The following is a 14,046-nucleotide window of genomic DNA, read 5'->3' as shown; positions in this document are numbered from 1 at the left end:
CAAACTCTTCCTCAGAGAAAGAGCAAACACAGCTCTCTGGTGAAAGAAAAAAGGAGCACATGCTTGCTTACATGAGCATCACAATTAAAGCATAAAACGACAGCTGCTTCAATGTTATTCCCTGCACATGGTTAACTTTGCAGCTATAGGTGTCCTGCGAGAAGAACACAACATCACGCTCCATATCTACACACTCCACAGTTACCACCTATCTCCTTATATGAAACAATTCTCAATCCCTTTCAAAGTATCATGTTAAAAATCATGACTTAGACCACAGAATATAAGACTGGAGTAAAAATCACTAAATATAAATATTTGATTTGTGTTTTGAATTCCCAGGTCACACTTGGATCCTGCTTTCTCTGTTAACCACATTTCTGAAAAATGAAATCCAAGATTCACACATAATCACTGGATTGCAGGGGCTGCAGACTCCAGAAGTACACTTGATACTGCAAGAATAGCAATAAAATCCGGAAAGCTGTCCAAATTACATATAAACTACCATCAACATTTTCACCTGGAGCTCTCCCCGTACACGTGCCAAGGAAAGAAGGGGTAATGGAGTCTGAAATCCCTCTTTCCCCATTGCTGTGAGTTTGTTTAGTTGTAGAGAAGTTTACCACTGGCCAACCCTTGTTTTCTAAATAACAACTTAGGTTACTAAAACTGTTCAGGGAGTAAGTCTCACAGAATTTTGTTTGCTGTGGAGCTGCAGGCATTTTCTTTCCTGGCACCATTGTATGAAGAGAGTTCTAGTAATGCTCTCATGAACTAGCACCACTGCAGTTATTCTGCTGCAGGTACCAGAACAGGGAGAAAGCATCCTGCCTGTACATGTCACTACAAGCCCTGAGACTGGCTGGGAAGTTCACTACAGCTCACAAAACCTCTGAAAATCCAGGCATGTCTCAGGCTTGGCATCTAACTCAGGTCAAATTCAGTCTTGAATCTGGTTGCAACAGACAGGAATGGTGAACCCACATGAACTCAGAAAATATTCCTCCTCATCTCTGATTGTGAGCAAACTTGTTGGCTTGCACAGCTCTAGCAAGTGCCATAGGGTGTGAGTATTTTTAGACACTGTCTTACACAGAGTATTAGCTAATATACAGATATACTCCAGTGGACCTGTCTGAGGGAGCTCAGATCTAGGAAATTGCTTCATCTATTTGTACAGAAAGGACCTCATATCAAAGTTAGAATAAGAGCTGAAGTTCTCTAGTTTTCAAGTAAGTTGAGCCTTGTACAGACTCACTTTTTAACCTAGGCAAACACGGGCACTTGAACATCTTGTATCTGTTGAAAGCTGGCAGTGAAATGGCTACAGGTGATCAGTCAGAGGGCTGAACCCAGCAGGAAAGATTTCAACAGTATGTCAGCATGTCCTCTGTAGCGAAAATTTTCCTTCCAGTTTCCTCCCTCTCCAAACATTTTGGAGAGATCCTCCTCTGAACAAAATGATGTCCCCACACCCCTCCCCTGTCTAGGCTGGGGTCTCAACCTTCACTGGTAAAATAAAATATTTTGAGAATGAACAGGCTTCTGCTTACTAATTGATAAACCAGTTAATCCTGGGTTAAAAGGTTAGCAAATAGCTATGTTCGTCCTTCTGTCAGAGTAGATTCTGCTTAACCTGTGTGAGGTGTCTTCCCATCTCTCTAAAACATGTCAGGAAAGGAATTAAGCAGCACTGTAAATTACCCTGCCATGGACTCTGACCACTTTATGCTCTAAATTGAGATTGTAACTGTTTGCTCACAGAGAAAAGATGATAAACAGACCTAACGTCACTTAACCACAGCATTTTGAATCCAGAGCCAAACCCCTGTGTTTATTGGTCTATTTCTCTCTAAACAAAGGCAAGAAGCATTTAGAGAATGAAACATCAAGAGCAACAAAAAATGCCTTTTAGCAAGCAATGACCTGGGCAAATGTACCCTGGAAAACTTCTTTCTCCCCACAACATAAGAAAAACTTTTACAGAACTTTTTATTTACTGAGTCTTGCACATGCCTGTCTACATTTAATAGATTTCATAGGCTTGACTGAAGCTCTGTCTGTAGAAAGCATCTGACCAGCAGATTTTCTCTTCCAAGTTCACTGCATGTTGATGTCCCCACTGCACAGAAGAGTTTTACAAAAATTCTGGGTGTTAATAAGTAAAAAGTAGTTATGATGTAACATGATTGTTGCCACTACAGTGTCGCATCACTACAGAAAGATGAGAATTCCAGCTGTGGGTTTGAACATAAGGATCACGGAGTCTAAAACCTGTTGCTGATCCTCGTCTTGTACAGAATGAAATGAGCCACCAGGATTTCTGGCCATTCTGGAACCTGGCAGAGCCTGTGACCTAGATTTACAACCAAAATTTAGAAGGTCAGCCCCTTTATCCATTCAGAAGACCAAACAAGCTTATGGCCTCAAGCCTTCCCATATCTCAAGCCTGAGAGGCTGATAACCTAGGCACAGCACAATCAGTCACTGAGGATCAGACAGGATCAACATTGAACACATGGCTGCTTACCCAAATCAAACTTCATCATAAATATCTCTGTCAGTCTATAACCTACAATCGTAAAACTCCATACCAAGTAAATTGTGTATAGTGTCACTTTGTTGCTTCCTCAAACCCATCCAATGATGAAAATCTGTTAGCTAATTACCTTTATCCTCCACTATCCAACTAAAATCATCAGTCAATATAAAGCATAACTTACACTTTCACCATCCAAGCATAAGATCATGGACTAAGCTCTAACAACAGCCGAACTTGACTGACCGTGCTTGGAGAGAACATGGAATTTAGCTCAAACTTGTAAAATGGGTAACACATTTCAGTGAATCTGCTAGTCTTTCAGGAACAGTTCTAGAAGAGGTCAGGGGCTGAATGTTCCCTTCCCTGACCTGCAGCTCGGAAGGTAGGAAGGGGAAATTACAAGACCAATTACGTGATGATGGAGGAGAATAAAAAAAGAGCAACTAAAGGGGGTAGAAGCGTAACCTTTACAAAGGACGTAGGAAAAAAAGAGACATGTTGAATGTCTTTGTCTTCAGCTCCTAAATGGTTAAAATTGCAATTTGCAAGAGGCAGACTACCATTCCCTTTCAGTAAGGGCATATCCTCATAACACTCATCAAAGGACTAATACAGAGAAATTAAAATACTTGCCTGCAAGCTGAGAAACACCACAGGAACATGTTTGTCCCATTAATCATACACTGCCAGGATATACAGTGAGAATCATTGCTGTTTTAAAGACTGTCAGCTTTCAAACATCAAGCATGAATCTTACTATTACAGGAATGCTCTCACTGAGAAAACACCAGGGAAGGAGATGGTACTGGTCAGACTACATGCTACAGGCAGTAGCCACCAACAATGTAACAAATGCACAGCCACCATCACTTCTCCATGGCACTTCCTAGCTGAAGAGAAGAAGAAAACAATCTGTTATTGAAGCAAACACAAGCCCTGCCTTATTTATTCTGAAGCTGGATTGCTCTTAGCAATACAAGGTATATGAAGCTAATGACTCCCTCCAGAAGTTTTTCTTTGATAGCTCAGGTGGACTTATCTTCTGTGAACTCATCCAATTCTATTTTGAATCCATTTATTATTTTTGTTTCCACATCTTGTGACAATGAGTTTCGTAATTTATTTGTGCACTACATGAAACGCTTCTTTTTCCTGGTTCAAACCACATGACTGTGCACAGTTCAAATCCTCCTTATATTTGTAATAATTTTATCCATCAGAGCTTCCTGCAAACTTCTCTTTTCCAAGACCCTTTTCAAAGTAATTTTTTTTGTTGTTTTTTGAGGAAGGGGTTTAAGTTGGATAGATTTTACATCTTAACTGCTTACACAACCTCTGGAGTACAAGATTAATTCAGGGAAGAGCTTGTATTAAAAGTTCTACCCTGAGCTTGAAAAGTCTTTTGTAGCACAAATTTCATCCAAATGGAAACATTCCCATGTGACATTTTGTTTTATCAAATCAAAGTTTCTCAACCGAGACATTTAATCAAGCAAATCCCATGAACAGCTTTACCCTTCTCACCTAAATATGTAACAGAAGTAATTTCTATTTGTAGTTTTTCTCTGTGTCCTATCTAGTTGAGCAGAGGCACTCAGAAGGATTCTTGCTCAGTCGCCAGTCATTCCCCAGCACTGGATGCAGGCCTGCTCTTTGGTGCCCAGGACTGTCCACACCAACAAAGTACTACAGATCCATCCACCTGATGCCAAACTACATCCTTCATCCATACAACCAAACTAAGCTGGTTAATGACAGCTGGAGATACAGCATTGCAGCACAGAACTCATGCTGCTGCCTGGGGTCTTTGAAACCAGTAGCAGGGGACTTGCCTCTCTAACAAGCCCTAAGACAGTGCTCTGAGAATACCCATTGCTGCTCCACAATGACCAGGTTACTGCATAGTCTCCACTCAGAGCCCAGATAAGCTTGGGCACTGGTACTGAATGGTACTTAAAGCCCTTAGCCAACAGCTTTAAAGGTGAATTATATACAAGGAGTGAACTAGAGAGACATGAAAGTTACAAATTGTATATGGAAGTGGAGCAGCCATCTGACTTGTAAATGTAGGATCATCAAAAGTCAGTAAGGAACACCTTTTGCCCTTGACATGCTTTAGTTTTGCTTTTAGTTTTACACCCTTCCATCAAGTATTTATACACACTGATAAGATCCACTCTGAAACTTCTCCAGGCTAAACAAGCCCAGCCTACTCAGCTTCTCTAGTATTTCACTTGCCACAATCTTTTAATCATCTTAGTGGCCTTTCACTGGACTCCCTCTGGTAAGCCCAAATCTTTCTTGTCCTGGGGAACCCAGAACTGGCAAAACACTCCAGACGTGATCTTGCTAATGCTGAGGGGAAGGCTCATCTCCCTCAATCTGCTTGCAATGCTCTTCTTAATGCAACCCAGGATTCCGCTGGCATTCTTTGCCACAAGGGTACATTGCTGGCTCATGTTCAACTTGTCCAACAGCATCCCAGGTGCTTCTCTGCAAAGCTGCTTTCCAGCTGGTCAGCTCCCAGCATGTACTGCTGCCTAGGTTTATTCATCCCCAGGTGCAGGACTTGGCATTAGTTTGTTGAATTTTATGGGGTTCCTGTCCACTCATTTCTCTAGCCCGTCAAGGCCTCTCTGAATGATGGCACAACTGTCTGATGCACCAACCATTCTTCCCAATATTACCTGCAAGGTTGCTGAGGGTGTACTCTGTCCCAGGTCATTAATGAAACTGTTACATTGTACTGGCACCAGTATTAGCCTCTGGGGTGTACTATTAATGACTGGCCTTCAGATGGACTTCGGGCTTTGAGCAGAGCACTTCAGCCAGCTTTCAATACACCTCACTGTCTATTTATCTAGGCTGTACTTTATGAACTTGTAAATGAGGTTATTACAGGAGACAGTCCTGAAAGCTTTGCTAAAGTTGAGACAAACAATAATCACTGCTGTTCCCTCATCCATGATTTCATCACAGAAGGCTATCAGGTTGGTCAAGCGTAACTTCCCCTCCATAGATCCATGCTGACTACTCTCGGTCACCTTTTTGACCTTAATATGTTTGGAAACTATTTCTGTGTTTGTCTGCTCCATCACTTTCCCAGGAACAGAGGTGAGGCTGACAAGCTTTCTTCCCTAGGTCCTCATTCTTACCCTTCTTGAAGTTAGGAGTCTTTAGGGACCTCCCCCAGTCACCATGTCTTTTCAAAGATTATCAAGAGTAGCCTCATGCATTGGCCAGCTCCCTCAGCATGTGTGGATGCATCTCATCAGGTCCCATGGACTCGGGTATATCCATTTTCTTTAAAAGTTCCCTAACCTGATCATCCTCTACTGAGAAGTATTCCTTGCTCCAGGCTTTCCCACTGGCTTCAGGGGCTAGGGAATGATGAAGACAAATCTTAACAGTAAATTCTGAGGTGAAGAAGGCATTGAGTACCTTGGCCTTTTTGATGCCCTTTGTTATCAGGTCTCCTGCTCATTTCAGTAGTGTGCCCGTATTTCCCCTGGTCTTCATGTTGTTGTTGACATGCCTGAAAAAGTCCTTCTTGTTGCCCTTCACAGCTCCCACCAGATTCAACTCCAGGTGTGCTTCAACTTTACTAAGACCATTCCTGTATGATCAAACAGTTTCTTTATATTCTTCCTAGGTCACCTGTCTCTGCTTCCACTTCTTCTATGCTTCCTTTTTAGGTATGAACTTTGTCAGGAGCTCCTTGTTCATCCATGCCAGGGGTCCTCAGACTACGGCCCACGGGACGGATACAGCCCCCCAGGGTCCTCAATCTGGCCCCCTGTATTAACAGACACACCCCCCACCGGGGGTTGAGGGGGGAAACCAAGCAGCCGCAGATGACTGCCTGCCACTTCATCCGCGCGCCGGCCCCCTGGTTAAAAAGTTTGAGGACCCCTGATCCATGCAGTCCTCCTGCTACCTTTGCTTCGTTTCCTGCAGGTGGGGGAGGCCTGTTCTTGAGCTTGGAGGAAGTAATCCTTGAAAATCAACGAGATATCCTAGACTTCTCTCCAGGATCATATCCCATGATACCTTCAGAGCGTCTGTCCTACAGATAGTCATTGTGACCTCAGGCAAGTTACTTGATGCTCAATACCTCAGATTCCTCCTTTACAAAAAATAACAATAATCTTTCCCTACCTCAAGGCTGCATCATGATGGTAAAATATGTTGGTCATAAAGCACTAATAGAAGCCCCAGATATGTCTGACAGAAATAAGTCAGAAAAAAAACCCCCACAACTTAATCAGATCTTAGATCTTAAAACTTTTTCTGTTGTAAGCAGTTTTGGCAGCAAGATCCACTCCCGACTTACTTTAGCTCTACTCTGTGCCAGTTTCTATATCCCACAAGTATAACCTCCGCTTGTGACACCTTTGCGTGGGGTAAGGCTAACCAGCACCTCCTCATAGATGATTTATGCATCCCCTAGTCCTGTGAAGATATTTGAACTCATAACCCCCCCATCATCTTTGTCTTCCTCTTCTCTTGGTTCAGGCCCATCACCCAGCATGAGACACCACCAAAGAGCAAACACTGATAAGCAGCATCAGGCGCCAGCTGTCTGTGCAGAGATAACAGCTCATCATGACAGGCACAACAAACACCCAGCATGACTCCCCACACACCTGTGGAAGCTTGCACAAGGGAAGCTCACCCTGCTGCCTAGTGAAGGGGCTCCTCCTGGCCCAGCCAGGAATCCTACTTGAGATTGTCACTCTGGGGGAGCTCTCCAGCAAGACAGGGAGCAGAATTCTCCTCTCTGTCTTCACACTGAGCAGAAAACAAGCCACCTCCCTCTTCTTCATTACTGTGGTATCTTAGCATTTTAAATTAACTGATGTGATTCTATGCTTATGGTGCTCTTACTGGCAGATCCTCATCTTACAGGTGGATAAATTAAACCTCAGACTGCCAAGACTTAACATCACATGCTAGCTCCTAAACAGTCTGGCATCCTCATGGACATGCATCTAATACCAATATGTGGCCCTTCAAAACAGTCATGTTTTGCTGTCATCCAGATGTTGTCTGAAAGACATTTACCCATCTAAAACAGGATCCTTGATTAGGCCTATGTAGGGCTATTCTTCCATTACCCATAATGACATTGGGTCACGTATTAAATTACATCGCAGAGACTTGTCCCCTAGTTTGCAGCTCTCCCCTAATGCAAGACATGGTCTGCACAGGGCCCCAGTTGTCAGTAAAAACATTCTCTGCACTGTTTTGCTCACAGAAAAAATAAGACACATATCATGGTTTATATATATCTGGAGAATAGAACTGGAATTAATGATAGTAGAGTGGCTCCCTCAGTGGACCCTTCATCAGAGCCCACCAGTTAAAAAGTTACTATTTTTCCCGAATGGAGAAACCACTCCTGGAGCTCTTGCAGCACAATTACTTTCCACAGGGTAACGTGCTCTGTGTTTGCCTTAAGGAAGTACATCTCTTCCCTTCCAACTGCTTCACCTTCCCTCCATGCAGAACTGATAAAAGACTGAGATGAGGAGGAGCAGAAATTAGGGAAAAGTAGTGGAGAAATAAAGGGGCAGTGACATGCATTTCTGGCAGAGGAGCAAGGAACTGCTCATGGGAAGAAAGAATATGTAAACAGGAGAAAACAAATACAAACATAAAACAAGATTAACACAGAATGATTCTGTCCTCATGCAGTGTTGGTCATGTGCTGGGCTGTGAGAGAGAGTAATGCCACTCGGCTTTCAACTCAGGCACCAAACCCCTCAACTTTTGTACCTCATGTCCAAAAAATACCATCTTAGACATTTTACATTTTTCTTCTGATGCAAGACAAAAATGAGTAAGACATGACAACTGAGGAGTGAGTAGATGGAAAAGGATTTCCTCAAAGTAGCTCTATTTCTGAGACTAGAAGTACAGCCCCACTGTACACGTACAGAATGAGGAATGACCTCCTCTCCCTCCACCTACACCAAACATTTCCAACGCATCACCCTTCAGAGGACACTGGCGGGCTGACTCTCACCCAAGCCCACAGCCACAAACCCTTTGCATTTAGCACTGTGGCACTGCTGTGAACACTCCATATTAAAGAGCTGCTGCAGAACAACATGACTGTAGGGTACAGAGGATTCTCCAGATAAACTGTTAGTGTTGTAAACTCAGAACAAAATTTATTCGTCACAGAGGTAAGAAGGATCATAGTGAACAGTATGAATCACGCTCTGTCAGAATGTGCTCCAAACCTCACTTTTATCAAGCCACTGTGACTAACTGTTCTTAAAGACATAAGTAAAACATACAGAGCGCTCTTAAATCTGTTTACAAAATCTTCTGCTCTGAATGAGATGGACTAGACCCAAGAATTCAGGAGCCTGAAACTCAGGGAAACTTGTTAGAAATTATTTTCCCCATAAACATCATAGTTCTTCTTCAAAAGACTTAAGAACTCTAGGATTTTATTTTAAGGCCACATTTGATGTGTATTTCAAAGCACACATTCCATATGTTTTTAAGCCTGAATGTATCTCCTATTAATAATTCAGGATCCTCAGCAACTTTGGAGAGTTTTCTGTCTTATTTTAAGAAGCCTTTGCTGTTCACCTTTAAACACAGTTCATGTGCCCGCATCAACATGTAAGAAGATACCCTCAACCTTTTAGATTTATGTTTCTTCAATACATCAGCAAAGATTAAAGTGTGGCTAAGCCTCCCCTTTTATCTTGGTGTAATTCATTTTTACACCATATCAACCTTCTCCAGGGCTGGATATTTACATATTAATAATGAAGCCTGCTTTCTAATTCCTTCCCCTGTCCCTTTAGCTTCATATATTAAAAAGTGTCGATAGATAAGATTTGGCTTTCCAATTAGTGGTGGTAGCAAAGCAGAGTTCAAATTATTCAATTAAAACACAGAGGCAACTATGTTTACTGTCCTCCCACATTTGAGCTAAGCTGGGGTTTCACTCTGAGAAATTGCCCTGCTCTGATTCTGGTGGAGGAGGAGTAGGTTTGATCATTTTCCCAAGCTGGCTAAAACTATTTGGAAAAAAAGCTTGAGTATCTTAACTATTTCCTTGTTATTGACATTCCTGTACTTTATGAAGTTCAAAGAGACTGAGGATGCAGCTCCATGGTTTCTTTAACCCAATTTATGTTTAGGTTGAAGTCAGAATGAACAACCATGCCCTCTTCCATCCCATCATCTCTCCTTCACCCCATCGTCTCTCCCCAGTGTCTTCATTGTGCTGGAACTACTAGTACTACAGCTGCATGGTTAGCAGGGTTGGGAGCCCGTCCACCTACACACTAATCCTCCCTCCTTTTTTTTCCTGCCAGGTCATTTCCTACTGCACAGCTGCATAACCACTAGTATTAGCACAATGAAACATATGGGAACACATGGATGCAAGGTAGGAAAAGACCAGACCTGACAGCAGCTAGCACTTCAGTCAGCCTAGAGAAGCGATGAAACCATAGCATAAGAACCTGTTCAGGCAACTTAGACTGCAAAGCAGGCATAGCCAAGCTAGCTTTAGATTGATGCATTTGAGTATTAGGGAAGAGAGCTCAGGCCAGGCTGAGTGCCCAGGATGCACCCATGTTCTTGGGAAGTTTTTATCCACAGACAGAAGAAAAACATCAACACACAATTGTATTTCTTACCAGCCCTGCAAATGGCAGTGTTTCTCCTCTACAGGGCTTAAGCCAGCTCTCACCAACAGCCAAAGCAGCCTTTACACTGACGTTGATGGAACTAAATCAAATCTGCAGTGTGTGAAAACAGCAACGAATAGCAGCTGCTGTATTTCCCCCCTGCACTGCTGTATTGCCCGCTGCACTGACCTGCTCCCACATCCTCATGATTTCATTCTATGTTTTTTGATATTTCATAAGGCCCCAGTTCCTGGAATCAAATGTAAGAATAAGAGTATCTGCCTCGTTATAGGAAAAACAAAATGTTATCTGATAGCTTTGCAGAGAAGTTTAGAGGTATGGAAAAAGAACAGATTAATTTGGACAATACTGCCCCCATAAAGAAACAAAAAAGAAATCCATCCCCAACTTTATGCCATTCTAGTGTTTTTGTTTTTAAAATATTAAGAATTTTAGTTATTCATTATTTTAATACTTTAGAGAAGATGCTTGCTCTGGAGCTGTTTCAAGAGACTGACAAAACATGAACACTAACAAAAAAGAAGCCAAATTTGCACTGATAGCAGCAGTGCTGACAACATCATGCCCCGAGAGGCTCTTGCTGGAACATGTACTATTTGTCATGACTGAATGTTTCCTTTTTCCTCACAGTATTTATTTGATGCACATAGCAAAGCTGTAAATAGACACTGTAAGATTCACTACAAATGGCCACAGAAGTACCGTCTATGAGATTCTGAGACTTCTGATGGAGGAACTGCAGGGACCTGCACTGAGCTCAAATTCTAAAAGACTCCTCACTGCGGGCTGGACTTCAGAAGGAAAGCAAAAATAGCACATACTTGTGTTTGAGAGGAAATAATAGTAGACCAGTTTCTACTAGTGAAAAGGGCTTGTTCTGCCCGCAGCACAACAGCATTGTGTGCAACCTCTCAGAATCAGGTACAAACTGCCTTTTGTACATACACTCTTTCTGCTAAGTGAAAGAAGGACTCAGGAAAAAAATTACATCACCAGTAGAGATTACATCTCCTCCATACAAAACAAATGCTGTCACACAGAGATGCAAAACTGTGTCACTGGAAAGAAAAAAACCCCAGAAACCCCGAGGTAAAAGTTACTAACAAACACAGGGTCTTCTTAGTGACCTTATGGTATTTGAGCCTCCCTCAATTGCATCAAGGTCACTTTTCCCTCCCTTAGAACCATGAAAACTAATACCTTCATTTCAGCATAATGAAGCAAAAGTGCCTTTATCTGGCACTTTTTTATCTCTACCTGTCCAAAGAGGTCGATACCACTATTTGCATGAATTCCATCAGTACCACACAAGTCACTTCAAAGCGTAGAGTGGCCAGTACCAAGCCAGTAGCTGCTGTCACCAGCAGCGAACCCAGAAGAAAAAAATCTGTGAAACCTTGTTCTATGCTAAACTACAAAACCACCTCCTATCTTATCTACTGATTTGAGAATTTGAAGATTGTGGTATAATATCAACACCAAGAGTTTGGATTTTTTGTTCATTTTAACTTCAGGAATTGTCAACAGCTGTATTGTCTTACAGGTGTTCACTCAGCCTGACCCTGTTGTTATTCCTCAGGCTACCTCCCCACCAAAGCCAGTAGACGTCTTCTCAACTGGGCCCTACATTAGGCAAGTGAAAAGTTTTGCTTCCTCTGGCTGTACGAAGGGTAAAAATGGGCATCTGCCCTTGTGGCAGAAAATTGAGATAGCCGGACATGATTCTTCAGGTCCATAAGGATAAGAAAGGTCCACAGAATAGTTCATAATTAGCTGTAAAAAACCTGAGTACTGACGATAGCAATATGTTTATTATCACCACCCATTTGCGACTGAGCCAGTTATACAGTCTGGATGTGCCCTCCCCTCCCAATTCCCTTCCAATTTCTGGCAAAATAAAATAAATTAAGAATCAACCCAAACACCTTGCTGCAAAACACTTCAGACAATCCAGAGCTTATCTAGGCATCTTACTGATTTTACAGTGTTACACGTATCCTAGTATCACAAGAATATGTTTTACCTTGAGGCAAATGTTTTAATTTATGTGCGTGTGAGCTATTTGCAATACCTCCACCAAATGGAGCCCATATAACCCGTCGGATGGCTTTCACCCAATCTTCCATTTCATTCTGGGAATTAGCCATGAGCAGGAAAGCCTCGTGATTGACAGGCATCTTGTCCCGGTCCCCTGCACCACCTGAAAGACAGAATAAAAATCTCTTTTAGCATCCATTTCAGAAGAGAGCAATCAATGTTTAAAACCACCAAAAGTCTGAGGTAAAAATGATTGAATTGTTATTTGAATGGAGCAGTTTTACACACAGTTCCTACTCAACACCCACAAAGCACAGGCTGGTAGAAGAACAAAGCAGAAGTGCAAATTGTACATTTCCAGTGTAGAAAGCTGGAGATGTACTTCTTGTCCCAGCAATAAGTGAAACCACAGGCTGTAAGACCCTGCAGGAAGAGTACAAAATGAATTCCATGCACCTGTGCTGAGCTATTGAGAAATTATTACTGAAAAGAGGGACCACGTGAATCATAAGACATTTTAGTGCTTGAGATGCAGAAGTCGAAAGATCACCTACTTTCTTTCAGTCCCTGGGAATCTCTAGTCTCAACATAGAAAAAGAGACCCATTCTGATTTTTGATCCAATTCAGAAGGAACATTTTGGAGAGAAGTTAACACTTGGGGATATGAATCTAACTCTCCCACTTGAAATAAGAACTTTAGGAGCTATTAATGTTAAGCTAATGCTTAACAGCTATTAACCAGAATGTCAAATGCACAGAATACCATGTATTCTGCACTTAAGCTGTCATATACCTCTGTCACTTGTGGATACTCCAAGGCTTACAACATTTTCACCCTTCTTTTCCCTTTTCCTTTTTAGATCAGCATTCCTTTCAGTCACTTTAATTCTTCCCCTCACCCCTTGTTGTATATTCCAGAGCTAGATACAACCTAATGAGGGCAACATAAATACATAAAAGCTTTATTAGAGCAGCCTCTGTATAAAAAAGGCTACTAATCCTGTCCAACACAGCAGCTGCAGCACTAGTGGCACAGAGTTTCTCCATCACCATGGAAACTGCCTTTGGCTTTGCTACGGAGATAACATCTTAGCCCTTGTGTTGCTGTCATTGCAATGCTTACATGGCTTTCAGTACCTACTGGCAAGCTAAAGCTGCCAGGCTGCACTGAGCAGCTGAGATTGCCTGTCCATGGAATTCAGAGATAAGAGTAGGACGATGGTATGCAGTGGTTTCTGCAGAACTGATTTAGCATACACAGAATGTGTGCTTCCTAAATCCTTGCTAACCTGGGGAAAAGAGCAAGCTGGGAGCTGCCCGCAAGCCAAGGAAGTACTTTTTCTTGCTATTAATTGTTTCCTGGCCTAGACATACTCATGGATCATACACTGATTTGCAAAGCAAAAGGTGAAAAATGAGATGTGTTGGGAAGGATTTTGTGGCTTTCTTAGAAGCAATTCACTGAACTGGGAAACTGAGGCAATCTTTCAGTAAAGAAGAGAGACAACAGCTATCTGGGACTACACATGCGGCTTAAGAAACAAAAGTAATGATGCTTGTTCCCTACAGGAATCCAAATTCTGCTTCTTTCCTCATAGTAACCTCTCAGACAGCCTCCCATTTTTACTTTACTGAATGATTTGTATTCTTTAAGATACATGAAGCAGAACAGCTCTCTAGCTCAAGGCTAGGATGCAGGCACCTGAATAGATCAATGCTCCACCATGACCCACTGCAAGGAGGACACACTTCATCCTTTGCATACAGAACTGTCAGAGCAG

At 42.3% G+C, this 14,046-nt stretch overlaps 1 protein-coding gene across 2 annotated transcripts in view; it reads right to left on the bottom strand.

Annotated features, from left to right (window-relative positions):
* The window catches only part of ARHGAP22 (Rho GTPase activating protein 22), a 151,238-nt gene that overhangs the window by 34,008 nt on the left and 103,184 nt on the right, over nt 1–14,046 (bottom strand). The window contains exon 4 of one of the 2 annotated variants that reach the window (XM_040606954.1): nt 12,299–12,427. In XM_040606954.1, the coding sequence (XP_040462888.1) occupies nt 12,299–12,427 (129 nt within the window). Of the gene's footprint in view, nt 1–12,250; nt 12,428–14,046 lie in introns of both variants that reach the window. The other variant, XM_040606956.1, reaches the window with a different exon arrangement.

Source organism: Falco naumanni, chromosome 9 (assembly GCF_017639655.2).
Source record: "Falco naumanni isolate bFalNau1 chromosome 9, bFalNau1.pat, whole genome shotgun sequence".
NCBI classification, from domain to species: Eukaryota; Metazoa; Chordata; class Aves; order Falconiformes; family Falconidae; genus Falco; species Falco naumanni.
Note: the sequence above shows the minus strand (reverse complement) of the source record. Positions and strands in the feature narration are given on the sequence as shown.